Consider the following 21,006-nt stretch of genomic DNA (forward strand, 5'->3'; position numbering starts at 1 on the left):
CCTTTTTGACTCTTGACATGACAAGGATTAGCGGCTTGTGATTAAGGAAATAATAAGCCAATGTGCAGTGATAAGAGATGAAAGATTAACAGTGTTTTGTGAATTAGTAGGTAAAGCTCTACAATAGAATATGGCAGAGTCTGACAATCATGGTAAGTTATATTCGAGATAAATCATGACATGATATATATCATTATAAATTATGACCGTGTAACTAGCTTATCAGATCACGTGTTACATTAGATGGTTCGTTTACGAAATGCAGCATATAACCAAACTTGTGGCCATGTATGATATAAAGTGATTTCTATTGAGATTTCTGTATAATGTATGATATATATTGTGTAGCGTCTGTATGCACAATTGTTCCTGTAATATTATTGTTATTATTATTATTATGAATGGAGGAGAGAGGTTGTGAGGCGTACGACACGACAACCCGGACCTGCCGGTGCCCACAGCGACAGAGGGATAATGTAGGGAGCGAGGCATTACTTAACACCTTTAACTTAGGTTACATGTTAACAGTCGCTGGGTGAATAGTGTATATATTTCCTTTATTTACCGCCAAACTTTCCTGATACAGGATAACCGAACTTTGTGACGTGACCAAACACGTCCAACGATAATGTTTACGGTGAAAATAGAAATGAAATCTCACCTTGTTTACTATAGAGTACGTTAATGTAAATAATAATAATAATTCGTCTGCCTTGAGCCGCAGACCACACAAGCAGCAGTCTGCAGCTCTACCTACTGAGCCACCAGCGCCCATAATAAGGAAGGATTCCTGGGACACCTATCTGCTGTCCAACTGGAACTTTAGGCCCTTACCTGTCCAGCTGGGCAGCAGATAGGTGTCTCTGGAATCCTTTCTTATTGTGGGTTCTGATGGCTCAGTAGGTAGAGCTGCAGGCTGCTGTTTGTGTGGTCTAAGATTCAAGGCGCTGATGGTTCAGTTGAATGAATTGTTTATATGAGATATGAATTTACTGTAAATATAAGACGAAAATAAGCAAATTATATACAATGTCTATAGTTACTTAATGCTAAGTGCGTAGGGTAGGAGAGTTTGTGTGGATTTGAGAGTGTGTGTGTGTGGTGTGTTTGAGTGTGTGTAGGTTTGTATTCACCTAGTTGTGCTTGCGTTGGTTGAGCTCTGGATTTTTGGTCCCGCTTCTCAACTGTCAATCAACTGGTGTACAGATTCCTGAGCCTACTGGGCTCTATCATATTTACATTTGAAACTATGGAATCTGTCTCCACCACATCACTGACTAATGCATTCAATCTGTTAATTACTAGAACACTGGAAAAGTTCTTTTTAACGTCCCTGTGGCTCATTTGGGTACTCAATTTCCACCTCTGTCCTCTTGTTCGCGTACCACCCATGCTAAACAGTTTACCTTTATCTACCCTGTCAATTCCCTTGAGAATTTTGTAGTGATCATGTCTTCCCTTACTCTTCTGTCTTCCAGTGTCATGAGGTTCAGTTCCATTAATCTTTCCTCATAGCTCATTTATTTCAGCTCGGGGACTAGTCTGGTGGCATACCTCTGAACTTTTTCTAACTTCGTTTTGTGTTTGATTAGATGTGGACTACATGCTGGAGCCGCACATTCAGTATTGGTCTGACATATAAGGTATACAAGATTCTGCATGATTCCTTACACAAGTTTCTGAAGGCAGTTCTTATGTTCGCCAGCCTTGCATACGCCGCTGATGTTATCCTTTTGATGTGGGCTTCATGGGACAAGTCTGGTGTGATATGAACCCCTAGATCTTTTTCTCGTCCTGACTCCTCGAGGATTTCTTCTCCCAGCTGGTACCTTCTGTTTGGCCTGTTTGGTTTGATTTACTTCCTTAACAACAAGTCTTTCCAATCAAATTCATTCAAGTACTTGCTATGTTCCCCGATAGTGTCCTCTCCTGAAATCAAGTTTTTCAACTGTATTTTATTTTCAAAAAGGCATGGTCACTTTTACCCAAGGGGGCAAGGTACTGCCTGATATATTTTTCTTTCCCGGTAATTAGCAGCAATGATGAAGCATTGTTTTCTCATTCTCGTGGTCTGTATGACCATGACTCCGATCCTCATCTTCTGTCATTTGCTTCACTCCATTAAATCTCACCATTAAGTGGCGATTCTTATCTTTTCCATATTTGCCTATCCTCCTAAAATCACTTACATTTTCCTTTGTTATGACACCTTCTCCTAAACCTACTATTTTCTCGATGACTTTTTTCCTCTCTGCTGCTCAGTCCACCCTAGATAGTATCTCCCTTTCCAAACGCCCCCCAAAAATTATGGACTTAATTCTATCAGCAGTGTTTTGTACTAATTTACTTCTGATAACCAGCTCTTTCCTAATTTCTTGCCTAATGTCTATCTCTTGCTGCTCAGTTGTTTTTAAATTCTAACCATACTAATTTGCTTGTTTCTCTCTTTCACAATTTGTACATATGTTTCTTTAGTTTCCTCTTTACACTTTTCCAATCCTTTAGTAACCTCCTCTAATTGAGTTACTGACTTCTCTTGGCATATCCTTGCCTAACTCTTTGGTTTAGTTGGCTAGTAGATTTGCACCAAGTTCAACTCCAGATTTGTCTATTTTCCTATTAACTTCTTTAAAGTCATTCTTCTTCTTCATTTACCATGTCTCATATTCTTTCACTAGTTCTGTGATTTGTCCTTCCTATTCCTTACCTTATCAGTCACACTGGCTATTTGATTCACTGGGGTTTGAATCCCAGGCGAGGCAGAAATAGTTGGGCGTGTGTCCGATCACCTAATGTCCCAGTTTACCTAGCATTAAATAGGTACCAAAGAGTTAGTTAGCTTGTGGGGGTTGCATCATGTAGAGGCTCAGTAATTCGACCTTGAGGGGGCTGTCGATATAACGTCGAGGGGGTAGAAATAACCTAAGCTACTTTATCCCTTTGAGATGTATTTCTTTCTTGTCTCAATAAACATACTTCAACTTGAACTTAATATAACGTCGAGCCTAACATGTATGTGTGTATACTGGCTGCCTGTCCCCCGACAATTGATTATTAAACTACTGTACGTCCTGTTAAAGTATTAAATTTACTCAAGACCTTCATTTTCGTGTAATAAACTAATACAATTTCCTTCACAAACCTGTAGCAAATCCTCAATGATCACTAACCTGCCAGGATAACCTCCTTCCTCTTTCTTGTTGAAGTCTTTGGAATTTGCGTCCACTGACGATCCTGTCCCGTCCGCCATCTTTGTTTTGAATGCGTCTGCCCCGGCTCAAAACATTCTTCAGTCGCCACTCTTCACCTTGTATTACCGATCTCGGTATATTTGTGGTATCGGGAACACCACTGGCATAACTCCCTCCAACACTACCACCTAGATACAGTGGTAGTGTTGGATTGAGCAATGCAATGATCCTGCAGCTCACCAAGCCGTGTCGTCTGCTACGCTGCGGGCGGACCTCTGCCGCTTGACCTCCAACAGCGCACGTTCTCTCACAGGGTGACTGGCGCTGCCCATTATACTCGTCCTTCAGGGCAAACTTAGAAAAAAAATGAACATCACGAAACTGATGTACTAAATTGGCCGAATTTGAAGAGTTAACCGAGTTCTTTTTTATCTTACCTTGTATGTATGTACCTTACCTGAATAAAAATTTATTTGTTTATTTATAGGAGAGTAGACAACATAAGAGAATACAGCAAATCTCCAATCTGATGTAAATCAGGTCTTCCAATGGGCCACAACAAATAATATGGTATATCATAAAGTTCCAGCTTCTGCGCTATTGGAAAAAAACAAAATATGAAAACTGAAACCATGCATAAAACGCAGTCAAATGCTATTGAACGAAAAAGCAATGTAAAGGATTTGTGTGTAATTATTTGGGAAGACCTTTTCTTCAAAAATCCACTCAATATAACATCCAAATTATTGGGACTGACTAAAATATTTAATCTGTATTCTCTAGACAGTCTTGAGTGCAGGCGGGAGAGATACATAATAATTTACACGTGGAAAATAGTAGAGGGGCTGGTCCCAAACCTGCACACAGAAATAACACCACATGAGATCAGAAGACATGGCAGGATGTGCAGAATACCCCCGTTGAAGGGCAGAGGTGCAACAGGCACTCTGAGAGAGAACTCTACCAACATCAGACTGTTCAACACGCTTCCACTACACATAAGGGGCATAACTGGCCGACCCCTCACAGGGTTCAAGAGAAAACTTGATAAACATCTTTAAAGAATATCTGATCAACCAGGCTGTGAGCAGCCGCATCCAACAGCCTGGTTGACAGGAGGCCTGGGTCAGAGACCGAGCTGCGGAAACGTTGGTCCTCGAAATCAAGGACTCACGCATAGAAAACGGGACATCACATCAATTTTGCACGTCGCTTTGATTTTAGTAAATCAGTTTTTGGCCTTAGGGAATTTATGTCAAAATATGAAGTATTATTCGAGAGGGCAGACGGGAGAGGTTAATGTGCATGGGTGTGAGGGATTAGTGTACTCACCTAGTTGTTCCTGCGGGGGATTGAGCTTCGGCTCCTTGGTCCCGCCTCTCAACAGTCTGGTATACAGGTTCCTGAGTCTATTGGGCTCTATCATATCTACATTTGAAACTATGTATGGAGTCAGCCTCCACTACATCACTGCCTAATGAATTCCATGTGTTAACTACTCTGACATTGAAAAGTTCTTTCTAACGTCCCTGTGGTTCATTTGGGTACTCAGTTTCCACCTGTGTTCCCTTATTCACGTACCACCCATGTTAAACAGTTTATCCTTATGTGTATGTGTGTGTAGGGAAGGGAAGTTAGCGTGTGTGAGGAGGGGGAAAGGGGTTAGATTGTGTGTGTGGGAGGGTGGTTGTAATATACGTGTGTGTGTGTGTGGGAGGGTGGTTGTAATATACGTGTGTGTGTGTGTGGGAGGGTGGTTGTAATATACGTGTGTGTGTGTGTGGGAGGGTGGTTGTAATATACGTGTGTGTGTGTGTGTGGGAGGGTGGTTGTAATATACGTGTGTGTGTGTGTGGGAGGGTGGTTGTAATATACGTGTGTGTGTGTGTGGGAGGGTGGTTGTAATATACGTGTGTGTGTGTGTGTGTGGGAGGGTGGTTGTAATATACGTGTGTGTGTGTGTGTGGGAGGGTGGTTGTAATATACGTGTGTGTGTGTGTGTGTGGGAGGGTGGTTGTAATATACGTGTGTGTGTGTAAGGGGATAGTGTGGGTGTTAATCAATAAAACAATTTCCCCAGTTGTTACAAAGTTGTTTTCAGGCATTCTGTATAGACCAAGCTGAATAGAGTAATATTTTGAGAGTGAATCTAATACTAACCATTTTGTTTAACAGGGGTAACCATGGAGGAACAGTCAATTGATGATGCTAAGAATCCAGGACAACAAGAGTCAGCATATGGTTCCTTGGAGTCCAGTTCCCAAGGCCCATCTCAGAAAAGGTAATAATGCTCTTTAAGTTGTGAATATTGAACTGTATAAATGAGAGACCATTGCAGTCAACTTTGTCTGGCTTCTTAATTAGTGTATTTGACCTTATTCCATATCTGCTGTCTTAGGGGTTTTCCCTTGTACCAACTGACACACATAGCTTGTAATATGTATAGCAGGGTACAGTATATTATGTAATTTATCCTATGTTAGGTAGGTAAGGTACAGGATTCACGATGACACTAATGTGCATCTACCTACTTTATTTCTACATCATATTTGCACATTGACATGTATATTCTGCTGTTATTCAACTACTGTATGCTGTATTAGGAGGGGCACCTCTCAGTACCTGGTACTGCTGGTACATACTGGTACTGGTATGCCCAGGATAGCTGTCTTTTCCTCTCTGTCTGCCATTCCACCCTTCTTCTTTCTCTCCACTCTTCCTTCCTCTTCCCTTCCCCTCCCCCCACTTTTCCCCTTTCTTTCATATCTTCCCTCTCCCCCCTTCCCTCCTATTGCCCCTATTTCCCCGTTCTCCCCTCTTAACCCCTGTCTTCCTACCCCTCCCCTCTTTTCCCCCCACTTCTTCCCCTCCCAACCCGATCATCCTACCCCTCCCCCTCTTTTCCCTCTTCACCCCTCCCAACCCCATCTTCCTACCCCTCCCCTCTTCCCCCCCCCCCCCCTTCATCCTGTCTAGCCCCCAACCTTGAATAGACAGACATTTTCATATATATATGTTTTATATATACAGTACTTTATCTTTTCATCCATTCCCCATCTTCCCCCACTCTTTGCCCCATCACTCCCTTTATCCCCTTGTAGCCGGCTAATACCCTTGTTTGATTAAAAACTCTAGGGGAATTACACCAAATATTTTATTTACACTTGACATGAAAATTGCATGGAGAATCTCTATAAAGGTTAATATTTGTTTAAAGTACTGTACAGTACTTAACTTAGGCTGACCTTTACCAATCTTATCTATGTATAGGCCAAGGAACTTTCTCTCATGTTTACTATCAATGTTTGCAGTTTGTATCTGAAGTAGTATTTAGTGCTATGAGTTGTTTCCAAATAAAATGTTGTAGGTCCTTTCTAAGTTTAGTGTAAGATTGTTGCTTGACATTCATGAGTGGACTTTCTTAACTCATTATTTACAATATTATTTAGAGTGTGTGGGTTGGGGGTTTGAAAAGATGTAGATAGTATCATCAGCAAATAGTATAGATTTATGAAGATAAGAGACATTTGACAAGTCATTGATGAACAGTATATAAGAAATAAGGTAGGTCCTAATATACTGCCTTGTGGCACTCCTGTGGAAGATGGTAGAGTGGAAGAGGTTATTTCATTGATGAGTACATATTCCTTAGTTATGAAGTTTAAGTAGGTTATTGTGATTAACAGTATCAAAAACTAATTTGGAGCTTATTTTTGTCAAGAGCCGTGTAGATTAAATCGAGCAAACTAATGATGACTTCATTGGTACTCTTTGGGACTTGAAGGCAAACTGGCTGGGACTTAATATGTACATACATCCCTGTATTAAGAAGTATAATATTGTTTTCTGATATGGATGTTGCAGTTCATCCTCCAGATTCTGTACCTACATACAAAGTAAAAGCTAGGCTAAGACTTTCTACTTATTTATTTATTTATATACAAGACGGTACATTGGGTTTATGAGAGTACATAACATTGGTGTTCTTACATTCTTGCAAAGTCACTAACACACATTGCATTTTGGGCAGATTAAATTAACTATAGCCTTTACTTCTTTTGCTGTTGTGAATTAGTATATAATTTTTATTCTAATCCTCCCTCCTATTGATATTTCCTTGCCTCATGTTCTCGGGAAATAGAGCACACATTCTCACTAATTGTATTAGGCCTTTTAACAGTTTGTTTATAGCAAAATCAGTGAGAGCCAAAACAGGATGTCAAAACTATGCTAATAGATCACCTAGTCAGCAGTGTGGCCTACCAAACATTATTTGTTTCTAAAATAATTTAAAAAAATGGATTTTAAACATAAATAATGTTTAAAGTTCATTTGTCAATTAATGTATTCCTTATCTTTCATTATTCTGTACTGTATTTGAAGTGTAGGTATGAGTGAACACCTTCTGTCTAGTAATTTTCTTTTCTGTCTTCTTACAGTTACAGTGGGAGCAAGAGCCTCAATAGTGGATCCAGTCACAGTAGTGGCTTTGGCGATAATGCTGACTTTAGGTGAGTGTTTGCTTCTCTTCTGTAATTGGTATTCCTCATTTGTTCTCATTCATGACTACTTTATCTGTTAAAGTGTAATTCACATGTATTAATTTACAATTTGTGTTTTGTGGCTCCCTCAACAAACATTTTTGAGGTGTAATTGAAGGTGATCTGGCTATTAGACAATTTTCCAAGATAGAAAGCTTGAAATTTTGTAATGACTAGAAAGGAAAGTAACCTAGGCAAAAATTTCAATTGTGGGGCTTTTGGTGATTACTTGTTACATCTATTTGGTGCAGAAGTTAAGTAAACCTTAGTTGTAGATTTAAAAGGCTCGAAACCACATTAAGTTGATTATTTCTTAAATCCATCTAGTGATTATGTATTAGTGCTTATAGTCTCTCTTGTCCTTATTCCTGGAAATATTGTTGACTTACATTTGTATTCATGCCAGTGAAAACAGATTGAAAGAAGTCAAGCACAAAGACCACAGAAGGAAAAAGTCAAAAGAGAAGCCTGATAAATTGCTGCTTAAGGAGAAGACAGAGAAGTGTACCAAAGAAGAAAATGATAAGGAGAGGGAGAAGACAAGAACAGGAGAGCATGATCCCAGACTGACTAGTGAGACAGCCAGCAGTAAGTTTTCACCAAGCTGAGGCTCAGTTCACTTGAACAGTAATCAACTTATCGCTCATGGGTTACATGGATCAATAATGAGGGAATTGCGAGGAGAATTCGAAGTACAGAAATGATTGAATTGTGACTAAATGTGTTATTGTGGGGTGTCCAGTACAAGTAAGCCATGTAAAATATTATAAGCTAGTTTAATGCTTCAAATTCATCTAAAGTTCATAATTTCTGACTAAAAACGGACCAATTTAGCTTGAATTTAGTATAAAACATGTGTATTTGCTCATCTGAAAATCTGTCATGAAAAGTACTGTATTATCCAATGATTTCTTGCTTCAGGTGTTGCAACAGGTATTGAAGAAAGCACGTCAACATTTAACTGCCACAGTAATGATGGGGAAGAAAGGGCTGACCAACCAACTCTAGTGTATACTCAAGCTCTTAATTATATTAGAAAGATAAAGGAACGGTCTGCAGAACAAGGTAACTTTAATTTTTACCGGCTGTTCAAACTTATTATTACTATCTGTTGCTCTATTACAAATTTTTGTTCATCCATCGTGTAATAATTGTCATTTTATTTATATTTTTCTACTTTAATTCATTATTGTTTTTATCTCAATTAGTTTTTAAGTTTTTTATTTTTATTTTTTCCCCACATTATGCCCAAAATGCTCTGTGTATTAGTGGCCTTTGATGATGTATTTGCCTATTTATGATTCCAACACACTGCTTGTTTTCTATGTATGTATGTACTTTTGCCTAATTAAAATGTTTATGTTGTTATGTTTAAATACTAAGTAAATGTATATTTTGTTTTGTATTGGTTTTGATAGTTGATCATATCTATGTTCAAGTTTCAGTAATTAATTTCTGATTGAATAAGATTTAGCAGTCCCGTGGCACAGTGGTAAAACACTCACCTGACGCTTCACGGGCGATTTTGCCAGGCTTGTATCCTGGCCAGGGAGGATTGACTAAGTGCCAATCCTTAACTGTAGCCTAGCTCTGTTCACCCAGCAGTGAATGTGTACCTGGTTAATAACGATTTGGCGGGTCGTATTCCAGGGAAAATTAGGATTAAGGACCTGCCCGAAACGCTATGCGTGCTAGTGGCTTTACAAGAATGTAAGTTATATATTAGTGAATACATAGCTTCCTTTTACTATTACTCACATAATTTCTCCGAGCAAATATCCTCCCCACACCATAAAAGAAAATAGAGTAATGATGAAGTGTAATGTAACCATACACTTACATGTGTTTTATTTAGTCATCAGTTTAGAAGGTGTCTACTCACAGGTCAACAAATATTATTAAAAATCTTGTCCTCAGGTAGGTCATTTACACAGACTGGAAGCAGTTCGAGGGCAGAGACAGAATCCTGCAAGATTCCACTTGACACTGTCTCCTACTTTTGACTTTTGCACTCAACTTTAGCCTCTGTTGTCTGTCTTATGTACAGTATTTCCTTACCCAGTCCAGGGCAGTACCTCATTCTATATAGCAGTGATGACTATTTTCATCTCTTTTTTTCATTATATTTCTTCCCTTATCTTTATGTGCAGTTCTTATAATTTTGTCTGAAAATTTTGTATTTTTATATAAATTTTGTGCTGTTGTTATTAGCATATTATCCCCCCAAAATTAAGCAATCACTTTTCTTTGTAGGTGTTCCCTTTGCTAGTCGAGAGCTTGTGCAGCTACCACAGGACACCCATGATGTGGCTGCCTTCCTAAAGAGCTTTAAAAGTTCTGTAAGTGTATTGGTTTTCATTTTTATCTATTGGTGCTATACTGAATATACAGTTGTCAAGATCAATATAGGTCCACACACAATGTGTAAATTTCAGTGTTATTGGAAAGTAAGGTATTGGATAATATATATTCTCTAAACTAAAGTGGCATTTTCTATTGCAGCGTGGCTTTACAGTTGCCATCAGTGTTCAGGATGGTACAGTACTCCAGGTTTCACCGGCCATTACTGATGTCCTCGGTTTCCCGAAAGACATGCTCATTGGACAGTCATTCATTGACTTTGTCTACCCTAAGGATTCAATTAACTTATCATCCAAAATCATTCATGGATTAAATATGCCATTCAGATCTGAATCACTTAATGGTAAATTTTATACACCTTGTAATGTATTTTCAGAAAGTATGATTTGTCTTTTATACTGATTATATCATGCAAATATTATATATTCTTGTTGTACTAATTTTGTATTACTATAATGTTTCTACTATCATTAAGATTATATCTATTTTCAGATAATTATGGTACATCATTTTACTGTCGGATGCGTGTATATCATGGTCTGAAGACTTCAGGTTTTGCAGTACGCAACAAACGCACCCATTATAAGCCATGCAAGATGATATTGAAATTCCATGATGCTTCGTGCACAGATGAGACTGCATCAACTTATGGACCCAACTCCTCTCTTCTGCTGGCAGAAGTTATCCCTGTAGAAAGTGTTTACACCGGTGAGTCCAAGCCTAGGACAGAGAGAGAACTTGTTGGCCCTGGCAATGCTCAAGGCACTATAACCTGCACAAGTTTAAAGAAAATTGGTATAACTGTAATACTTTTATTAACATTTGTAACTAAATGAGTAATGTTAGGCAAGAAGTGTTGATTGTTAAATGATTAATGAACCTTCACAGATAAATTTCTTATAACATTTTTCCAGATATTATTAAAACAGTATTTGTAAATTAAGAATTAAGGATTTTTTTTTTTAAATATTGGGCATTTCAGTACGTGAACCTTGTAAAAGTCATAGTATACACTATCTTGCACTCGACATCTGGTGCAGTGAAAGATTTTGATGGGATGAGGGACAAGATTGTATGTCTGAGGATTTTAAGAACTTTGGTTGTCATTATCATTATTCCATTTTGAATTTCCCAGGGGGTTGGGGAGACATCAGTCTGGAGAAAATAGTAGTTTAATATAGTCAAAAGTTGTAGATTTTAAAAAATCAATTGAGTTTGTCTTTACCTACAACGGGAAAATGGGTCTCCAGCCTTTTCTGCAATCCCCCCTCCCCACACCCTTATAATGGAGGGGATGCAAGGCTGATTGCACCGCATTGGTTTAAGAAACTTTGGATCGCTACGTTAGGGTGGATCTGTTTTTATTTTGTGCAAAATTTATTATTTGTTGTATTATTCTAGTACCTGAGGAGACACCAGCAATGGGCTGCTTCAGCATTCGCCACACTGCTTCATGCAACTTCTCTGAATATGACCCTGAGGCCATTCCATATTTGGGTCATCTGCCTCAAGACCTGACAGGCAATTCAGTCTTTGACTGCTATCATCCACAAGACTTGCCTCTTCTCAAGTATGTTTATGAAGAAAGTAAGTATTTTTGGGTTTAAATATTTTATCTTCTTTAGTACCTCATACCCTTAATATAAATAATATTTTACCTGAATTTACCTGAGGAGCACTAACACTAGTTAGTGGTCCTAAGTTAATGGTCGAACACTAGTTAGACCACTAACACTAGTGGCCTCAACGAGGACAGTAATCTGGAGGCTTGTTAAAGGAACCCCCCATTTGCCTTGATCTTTTTCCAGTTGGATTTTAAAGTTTAACAGAGTTTTGGCATTTACGGCTTCAGCGAGTAGGCGGTTTCATGGGTTTATAACCCATGAAACAGCATCTTCTGTTCTTAGTCCTACATTGTGGCTTGTTAATCTTGAAACCGTTGCTCATTCAGCAACATCAAAAAATCACCATCAAAAAAGATTTGATGATCTTTTGATACAGTAGTATTAATCCTTTAGATAAAAGATTGTTTTTTTTCTCCCATGAAAGTACTCTCAACTAAAATTAAAATAAGAATTAACAGGGTTAAATTACACAAACTTTTTGCTTATAACTTTTTGTGTAAAACCTAGTTGCTTGATTTGTGTAAAGCTAAAGCTGTTTTAACATCTTTGTAGTATGAGGCACAGACACAGTCCCTGTGGAGTAGTAACAGCACACTCGCCCCATACCTTGCTAACGATTTTGTCCAAGTTTGAGTCCTGGCAAAGGGGGATTGGCTGGGCACCAGTTTTTGACTATTTGTCTCTGTTCACCTAACAGTAATTGGGGACATGGTTGTAAACCAATTGGTAGGTAGTATTCTAGAGAAATTAGTAGGGTTAAGCTTAACATGAGCCATGGGAAGGGAAAGAGATCAGTGTACTTGTGAAAACATTAAAAACCTAGGGGCATCTACCGTAATTTCTTTCAAGCAGTCAATGAGTCAGATAATGGTCCCAGATCTCAATAAGTGATGGCTGGGTCTCAGAGGCTTGATGTGTTGAGTTTAGACTTTGTGGTACCACCAGAAAAAGATTTCATTCCATTCAATGCTTTAAATTTGTGTAGTACAAGTTTAAGTGTTTTAGCACTGCATTTTGACCCAGCAAATACTTGATCCTGCTCAACCAAGGGCAATTTCACTATACAGTACTGTATTATAATAATACTGTACTCTACTTTCACCTTTCATAATGTACTGTGCCATGTATACTATAAACATACTTCTAGCAAGCTTTTCCTTACAGAAGATATACTTACTGTCCCTTAATTTCTCCAGTATATGATCACACTGTAGCATTGCCCTGAAAATGCAGCATCTCTTTTGTGATATTACTATAATGTATCATAATATTTCAGTGGTGAAACAACAGGGAAAGCCCCATAGAAGTAAACCATATAGGTTTCGAGCCTTCAATGGAAGCTACGTTACTCTTCAAACGGAATGGCTTTGCTTTGTTAATCCATGGACAAAAAGAATTGACTCCATTATTGGTCAGCACAGGGTGTTGAAAGTAAGTAGATATCATCCTTGGATGCAAATTTGACCACTTGCTTATATGTTTAGTAATTGCTCTTGTATTACCACCACATATATATAAAATTTGTCATTGATTTTTAGAAGTGATGGGTTTTTGACTTGCAAATTTCTCATTTGTGTTTAAAAGTTATTTAGTATAATGCAGAAAGGTTTGTATTATTTTTATTTACATTAAAATGTCAACTGTTCCACTCTTCTGCAGGGTCCCAGTGATATTGCAATATTTTTAGATCCAGGAGATAAGATTCAGTCTCCACTACCAGAAGAAGTCATGAAGGAGGCACAGAAAGCACAAAAAGAAATAATTGAATTATTAGCAAAGGTAATATACTGTATGAATAAAAAATATTTTTATATTATTACTTCTTAGGAATAGTTTTTAAACTTAGCACTGCTTATCTAAGGTTATAAGTGAATTTGGTGTTCTTCTGTGTTGATAAGCTTTATTGATGGGAGATCGCAGACAGTTCAGCTTTTATTGGTTTTCTTTTCTCTGGTAAATAATTGTTGCCTGAATTGTGGTTTACAAATAAAGTTTAATATGTACCCTTTTCTATCTCAGCATTGACTTCATTCACTAAATATTGAGAAAGATTATTAGATTTATTATACTTTAGTATTTAGTTTTTTGTTTACTTTAGAAGATAATAGCTCCAGTCTTTCTTCATACAGCCAGTTGCTACATACAAAGACCCGAGCAAAGCACCACAAGAGATGCGGAGAAGAACTCTGGCTCACATGATGAGCTCCATTGTAGACGAATTAGACAGTATGGAAAAAAATGGGAATAATACTGCCGAGAAAAATGCTGCACCACAGAAATTGAGCAGCCAGCAGCCTCTCAGTGTGGTAGTGATGCCTAATCAACCAAGCACAGTAAGTTTAACAAATATTGCTCATTCTTTTCACACCAAAGTTTGAATGGAAATAGATGTGTATATTATCCACCTACTTCTAATTAACTCTTCACTATCTAACAATCTCCTATGTGTATGTGTAAAATTTCTATTTACACGCAGTATTGAGTATCTTGCCGGCGTATTACTATCAGTTGTGTTTCTTCCTTAATCTTAGCTGTTTGAATCAGCTATCATGCATTCAGGACCATGCATGGAAGATGTATATGCATAATTTATCATTTTATTTAGCATTTTATTATCATATGATAATTTGGGATTAGTGTTAATGATTCTTTAGTACTGTATAGTAAATAACTAGGATTTAGGAGTTAAGGTTTCATTTTTTTAAAAAGCCTTGACTTAGGTGAAACATTGTTGAGTGTTGAATGATCTTTAGAAAATTTCACTATAGTATATTTAGTTGAGAAAAATATATATACTGTATATATATTTCGGATGTCCGAAAAATCACCTCTCACCAGCCCACGTAGAAACGAGTGCCTACACGAGGCCCTACACAAGGCACAAGTCTACATATACTTACCTCAGTATACTTAGACTATAGTGAACAGTGATACAGTGAATAGTGAACAGTAACAAAGTAAAGTAGAGCTTAAAGAAACTGTTACGTTCTAGCTGCAATAGTTAGTCCACATTTCAGCTACAAAAATAATTTCCTTCAGTAATGCAGTAATACATTTTTAATTCAACTTTTGAGGCAAATTCATGGAGAGTGAGAATATTAGAATGTTAATGTAATTAAATCTAATTTCTCTCGGATACTGTTAGCAAGGTTTTATCATTTGTACCACGGAACCTCCATTTAATGAATTGCTCCATGCCATTAGTTAATTTCATACATGAATTCTTGCAATCCATCAGTCAACCTGATACCACTTTCCCTCTCCCCAGGAGTCAGTTGGTCGGTCTCATTTAATAATAACCTGTACATGTACTAGTAGCCCAACAAGCAGTGCATGTACAGGTTATTATTTAGGCACAAATGACATTTCACCCACCACCACAAGCACAATTATAGGAGTATAAATCCCCCTTTCTGACCAACGGTGCTCGCACAGAGAGATGCAGTTTCACTTAACAATTTTAACAGAGACTGCTTTCATTATGTATAGGTATCAGGTGAAAGGAAACATGCTCAAATGCTTCTGGTCTACTGCGGGGATTGCTTTCGGAACCCTCAGTTGTGCACTATGACATATAGCACTGCATTTTGAAGTTTTTATTATTGATAAAGTTGAGCTGGTAACCTGGACATGTTACCAGCTTCCGTGCTTCATAAGCAACCACTTGTATGGCTCAGGTGAACAAATGTTGCCAATATGAATATATCTTTGTCTTACTTATAAATATCTATTGAACACGGATCTGTTTGACTCTCATGATTTTTTTACACTGAGGTTTGTTTTAGCAGGGTTTCCCTGTACACTTTTACTACACAAATTTAATGAGCAAATGGTTAATGAAATACTGATTTAAAGTGTGTTGTAATCATTTTAAAAAAGAGAAAATAAACTGGAGCTATGAGGGGATTTGAACCTGAAACCTGGGTGCTCCTAAGCACACGCCTTATAGTGTGTTGTGGTTCAAGGGTTCAAAGCGTGTACTTACCCAGGTTGCAGGTTCCAATCCCTTCGTGGCTTCATTTGATTTTTTCATTGATACAGCATATTAATGTGATTTCTTTGTGCAAAGTTAATAATATTATTAAGAACAAATTGTAAATAAATTTATTCTGTGATACAGTGAACAGTAATAAGCTTGTTTGTTAATTTGTTTATGATTGGCATTTTTAATATTAGGCAAATACCAGTGTGAACCAGGGGTTTTAAATTACAGTTTTTGTACTTGTTTAATTTCATTTATTTTAAGATAGGCATATTACCTTACTAATTTGTATAATACTTGATTTAGGTTATCTTAAATTGTTGCCCAGAAATAATTTTTTTTTGTTTAGAGACTAACAAAAAGACTAACAATATTTAAAAAAAATAATGTTAGTTTTTGTTAGTTCTGGAAGTTTTATAATTGTAGTAGATATGATAGTGGCATTGGACAGTGTTGTAGTCAGAATGAATAAATGTCTTGAGGTGGTAATTATCATCTATTATTAGACTTATCTTTATTTGGTGTTCAAATATAAAGTATCTGACAAAATTTACAGTTGCATCACCTTTCAAAGTAACGTGGCAAGAAAAGCTAATATTTTTTTTGCTTGTTTTAACTCGAACACGATATTATCAAGTTGCTATTAAGGCAGTGTTGGAGGAAGGCAGACTATTGGGCATGCATAATGGGATATAGTAGAGTTATCTGACGCGGCCACAGTTTCCCACCAATCAGGATCAAGGCTCAGTCGTTATGGGGGAGATCTCCCCTCATCAAGATGATCGTTGTTATGAATCCAACCCCTCTACTTCCACTCCATCCAGCTACAGCAAGCTCAACTACGCTGAAACCCTTCAGAGGTATTGTAAAAGTATGATAGGTGTGAAGGAATTGCACATGGATCTTGAACATTGCCAGCAGGTCACATTCATAATGTGAGAGTACTATCTGCATATGATTAGTGCTAAAATCATCTTAAAAGTTAGTTGTCTCAATTTTCAACATCAGTCACCATCAAGAAATGGCATTTGAACCATCAGTGTGCAAATCCTTTCTGTTACCTCTGTAATGACCGACTAATTTTCAGCATGTAGTGTAGGCTGATAGTGACCCAACTCTTTTAGGTCCAGAAATGTCAGGAGAGTGTCAATTCTTCATCTGAGTCTCCTTCCAGTTATGGACAACTCAACTATTCAGAAACCATTCATAGGTAAGAATCATCACAGTCTTCACTCTGGATTATGGATGATACACTCAACATGTAACTGACTGCTTTTGTCATTTGTTGGCTTAAGAATCAAAGTTGCATAGTTCATTGTTTTCCAACACCAGACTGGGAATGTACAGGTAAAGTAATTGATTATATTACCCGCGTATCACTTGCCATTTATAAATATATATTTACAATGAAGTCACAAGAAAGTAATGTATCAATGAGAAAATACTGAAGCCACGCAATGGGATCAGACGTGCATGCCTGAACTCCCCAGACATATGCACTACCGACTGAACCATGATGAGCTCAAAAGTACCACAGCCAGAAGTACTACCAGACTTACTTGGAGTTTGGAAGTCACCATCCAGTATCACACTCCTAGTTTTTAAGAGATACTTGCCAACAGTATCTCTACCGTCCAACATACCTGGACAGTAGAGCGACAGTCTCGCTTCATGCAGGTCAGCTTTCAATCCCCAACTGCTCAAGTAGTTGGGCACCATTCCTTTGCCCCGTCCCATCCCAAATCCTTATCCCTTCCTAGTGCTATATAGTCATAATGGATTTGGTGCTTCTCCTGATAGTTTGTTTGCCAACAGTCATTTTGCATTGACGGAAGTGATAATGAACATTGTTACTAACTCAGAGTGATGCCTACATTCACTGGCTTGGTGCTGCATTGCTAGCTTCACGCCAAATCTGAATCCCCACCTTCCAAGCTAAAAAAATAATGCAATAATGATGACAAAAATAATGAAAGCAAATTATAATTTGTTTGGTTTACCAAGTCAATAAAATAATAATTGTTTAACAATTACAGTTGCTAAACTAGATGAATCTGTTTGCTTATTTTATGACTTCTATTATATGACTGTAGCACCTGCAGACAGCTTTCTTCAGAGTGGCTCTTCTCTTGGAATGCCTGTTGGCCAATGAGTAACCGACATGGTTACAGTGTCTGGCTTCAGCTAAATAGTCACTTGATCAAATAATTGATAATTGAGCTAACTGATTAAGGAGTTAGATTAAGGACCTGTACAAAATGGTATGCATGTTAGTGGCTTTGCAAGAATGTCATTTTTAAACACCATTGTTATGTACTCTTACAACCCAATGTACCTTCTTGTAAATAAATAAATAAATAAATACGTAAATAAATTACTGCATTTTAACCTTCTGTTTCTTCTTCCATCACTTATATATACCATATTCTTCATTTGCTCCACTCATTTTTTTATTTTTTTATTTTTTTTATTTATATATACAAGAGCTCTTACATTCTTGTAAGCCACCAGCACATATTGCATTTCAGGCAGGTCCTTAATCCAAATTTTTCCCCGGAATACGACCCGCCAGATCATTTAATAACCAGGTACCCATTCACAGCTTGGTGAATGAAGGCCAAGGAACAGTCAAGTTCACCAATCCTTAACTTGGTGAATAGTTAAGGATTGGCACTCGGTCAATCCTGACTGGCCAGGATACGAACCCAGGTCAAAGTGCTCATGAAGCGTCGGGCAAGTGCTTTACCACTATGTCATGGGGACTGCTACCCGTGGAGCAGTCCCATCTTCTTCTTGAGGTTATATTGAGATGATTTCGGGGTTTAGCGGCCCCGCGGCCCGATCCTCGATCAGGCCTCCTTTTTGTTACACACACCCCCTAGGAAGCAGCCTGTAGCAGCTGTTTAACTCCCAGGTACCCATTTACTGCCCATACTCATTGTTGATATTGTAAGTGGTAAATCCTTTGCTTATATGGTAGCCAAATTGGGTTAGAGAAATTCTTTTCAAAATATTTAAGCATCCTACTTCAGAATTATAGTACTGCACATGTAATTGGCATTTATAGTGTTCAGAGATTTTCCATAAGGCTACTCAGCCAATGTAGTGTTTTTCTACAGGGAACCTAAGTATAGTACTGTACATTTATATCTGTATTTTCATCATTACATTTGAAAGCAGATTTATATAAGGTTGAGCATTGTGCAAAGTGTTGACAACTATGCAGAGGACCACGAAGTTGATATTTGTCTTTATTGAAGATGATATGCTTTACTTATACAGTACAATAAATTGCCAAAGCTATTTGTTTTCAGAAGCCTTAACAGGCAAAATGTCATTTCACTAATGTCTGCTTTCAACTTGGTATTTCTCTATACACTATACAAATTTATGTAATTTTCAATTATACTGTATGGCAATTTGAAAATATTATGCAGATGTTATACTGTATTGCAAATTTTCACTTTCTAGATTCTTCCGAAGCCACCCAAAGACGGCTTCCTCCGATGAAAGTGGTGACAGCAAAATGGAGGTATCACATTCAGGAAGTTTAGGTGAGTCAAGGACTACTGATCTGGGCTCTGGGTATCTTGGAGAAAAAAATATTTACTTTGAAAGAAATGCACCTATTATGTTTCCTACACGGTTTATACTGTTTGAGTTGGCTTTAGTTGATTTATTTTCATAAGATGATTGAAAGCTAAAGTAGAAACGTATAAGTAAATAAATGTGATGTGAGCAGTTGACTGTTGTTGACTTGACTCTTAAGGCCGGTAGTGCTCACAAGCTGCCCTACAGTAAAGGCCCATTTCTTCCACTGGTCACTCTTTTTTTTTTTCTTAGACATTGCTTATGTTGTTTAGAATGTATCTCCCATACTGTATATATTTGCTTAAGAGTTGATGAAGAATGATATTTATTCCATGTTAAAAGTTTGATATCTAATGATATAAAGAGGAAATCCAAACTAACTATGGTCAAACATGGACCAGGGATTCTTATTGAGCTTTAGCATTATTCGTATTCATGCAGTGTTTTGGGTTTGCCTTCAAGGGCAGCGTTAATCTATCTTTTTCTGAAGATGGCAAGAGTAGCTACCATCCTGCCTTTTCTTTGTGTGATGGTTCAGGAAACCACAAGCAGTTGAAGACGCTTTCGCACTCACAGACACTCTCACAGTCCCAGTCCGGTTCGGGTTCGGGCGATAACTGTGATCATACCAGGTAAAGAAGAAGGATAAGCCTTTATAGTGATCTTGTTACTTGTACTGTACCTGTGCTGTTTTTCTAGCTCACATTGTGTGAATTTATGAGTTATATACAGTACAGCGTAGTGACGAGCTGACCTTGATTAGCCATGGAGGCAGTAACGTGAGAGAGATGGTTTTTTCCCTCTGAGTTCATGTAGGATTATTTTGTCTTGAGGATAGTATCAATCATGAGCAGTTTAGTATGTTTCTAGACTACATTGTCTTTCATGATTTACAAAAAAATATTTATTTACCTCTCATCTGCCACATATTATCACTAATACTATCATTGTGTGATGATTGTGGTGGTGATCTTGTTGATAATAATTGTAATGGTTACAAAAGTTGTCAGAGTTACTACTTGTTTTCCACTACCATCATTCACCACTATCACCATGACCACTCACCATTATTAACACTACCATTCACCACAATCACCACCACCATTCACCACAATTGCCACAACCATTCACTATTATCACCGTCATCACCATTCACCACTATCACCTCCACTTTTCACCACTATCACCACCACCACCATTCACCACTATCACCACCACTTAATGATGTTTACACTTTAGAAATCAATTTGTATACAGTATCTACCAACAAACAGCACAGTTGATCAAGATGCAGTAGTGCATATTTCAAACTGCAAAGTCAAAATTTTTGTTAAGGAAACATTATTATATTAAAGCTTTCAGCTGTAGATAGGTAATGAGGTAACCAATGTAATTACATGTGGTTATATAAGTTACTTTGGTTATATATAGTTACTTTGTTTTATGCTAATCTTGCGATAGTCGGTAGTCTGCGGAAACGTTGAATGACAGTGTCTTGGGCTACATTGTGCACGATTGTGTTGGATCCCACACTGGCTCCTCTGCTAAATGCACCATTTCATTAGAGTCGTTAACAACGGTCAGTCCTCTTGAGGGCTTTCGGAGGTCTACTGAATGCTGGACTAGAATTTTGGTATTCTCGGAGGTAAATGTAGTGTAAGGATCATAGATCAACATTTAAGTCACTTTCTCAAAGTTAAAACATTACTTACACA

At 37.7% G+C, this 21,006-nt stretch overlaps 1 protein-coding gene across 10 annotated transcripts in view; it reads left to right on the forward strand.

The window, feature by feature from the left end:
• The window catches only part of LOC123775250 (period circadian protein), a 38,335-nt gene that overhangs the window by 51 nt on the left and 17,278 nt on the right, over positions 1-21,006 (forward strand). For 6 of the 10 annotated variants that reach the window (XM_069311720.1, XM_069311723.1, XM_069311721.1 and 3 more), the window contains exons 1-15: positions 1-152; positions 5,367-5,472; positions 7,631-7,702; positions 8,139-8,320; positions 8,654-8,797; positions 9,986-10,071; positions 10,235-10,436; positions 10,586-10,801; positions 11,495-11,680; positions 12,995-13,149; positions 13,378-13,497; positions 13,848-14,051; positions 16,421-16,560; positions 19,172-19,254; positions 19,782-19,923. The exon at positions 1-152 is cut by the window's left edge and continues 51 nt beyond it. In XM_069311720.1, the coding sequence (XP_069167821.1) occupies positions 131-152; positions 5,367-5,472; positions 7,631-7,702; positions 8,139-8,320; positions 8,654-8,797; positions 9,986-10,071; positions 10,235-10,436; positions 10,586-10,801; positions 11,495-11,680; positions 12,995-13,149; positions 13,378-13,497; positions 13,848-14,051; positions 16,421-16,560; positions 19,172-19,254; positions 19,782-19,923 (2,060 nt within the window). In that variant the 5' untranslated portion in view covers positions 1-130. Of the gene's footprint in view, positions 153-5,366; positions 5,473-7,630; positions 7,703-8,138; positions 8,321-8,653; positions 8,798-9,985; positions 10,072-10,234; positions 10,437-10,585; positions 10,802-11,494; positions 11,681-12,994; positions 13,150-13,377; positions 13,498-13,847; positions 14,052-16,420; positions 16,561-16,824; positions 16,911-19,171; positions 19,255-19,781; positions 19,924-21,006 lie in introns of all 10 variants that reach the window. The other 4 variants (XM_069311727.1, XM_069311730.1, XM_069311726.1 and 1 more) reach the window with 3 other exon arrangements.

Source organism: Procambarus clarkii, chromosome 70 (genome assembly GCF_040958095.1).
Source record: "Procambarus clarkii isolate CNS0578487 chromosome 70, FALCON_Pclarkii_2.0, whole genome shotgun sequence".
NCBI lineage: Eukaryota > Metazoa > Arthropoda > Malacostraca > Decapoda > Cambaridae > Procambarus > Procambarus clarkii.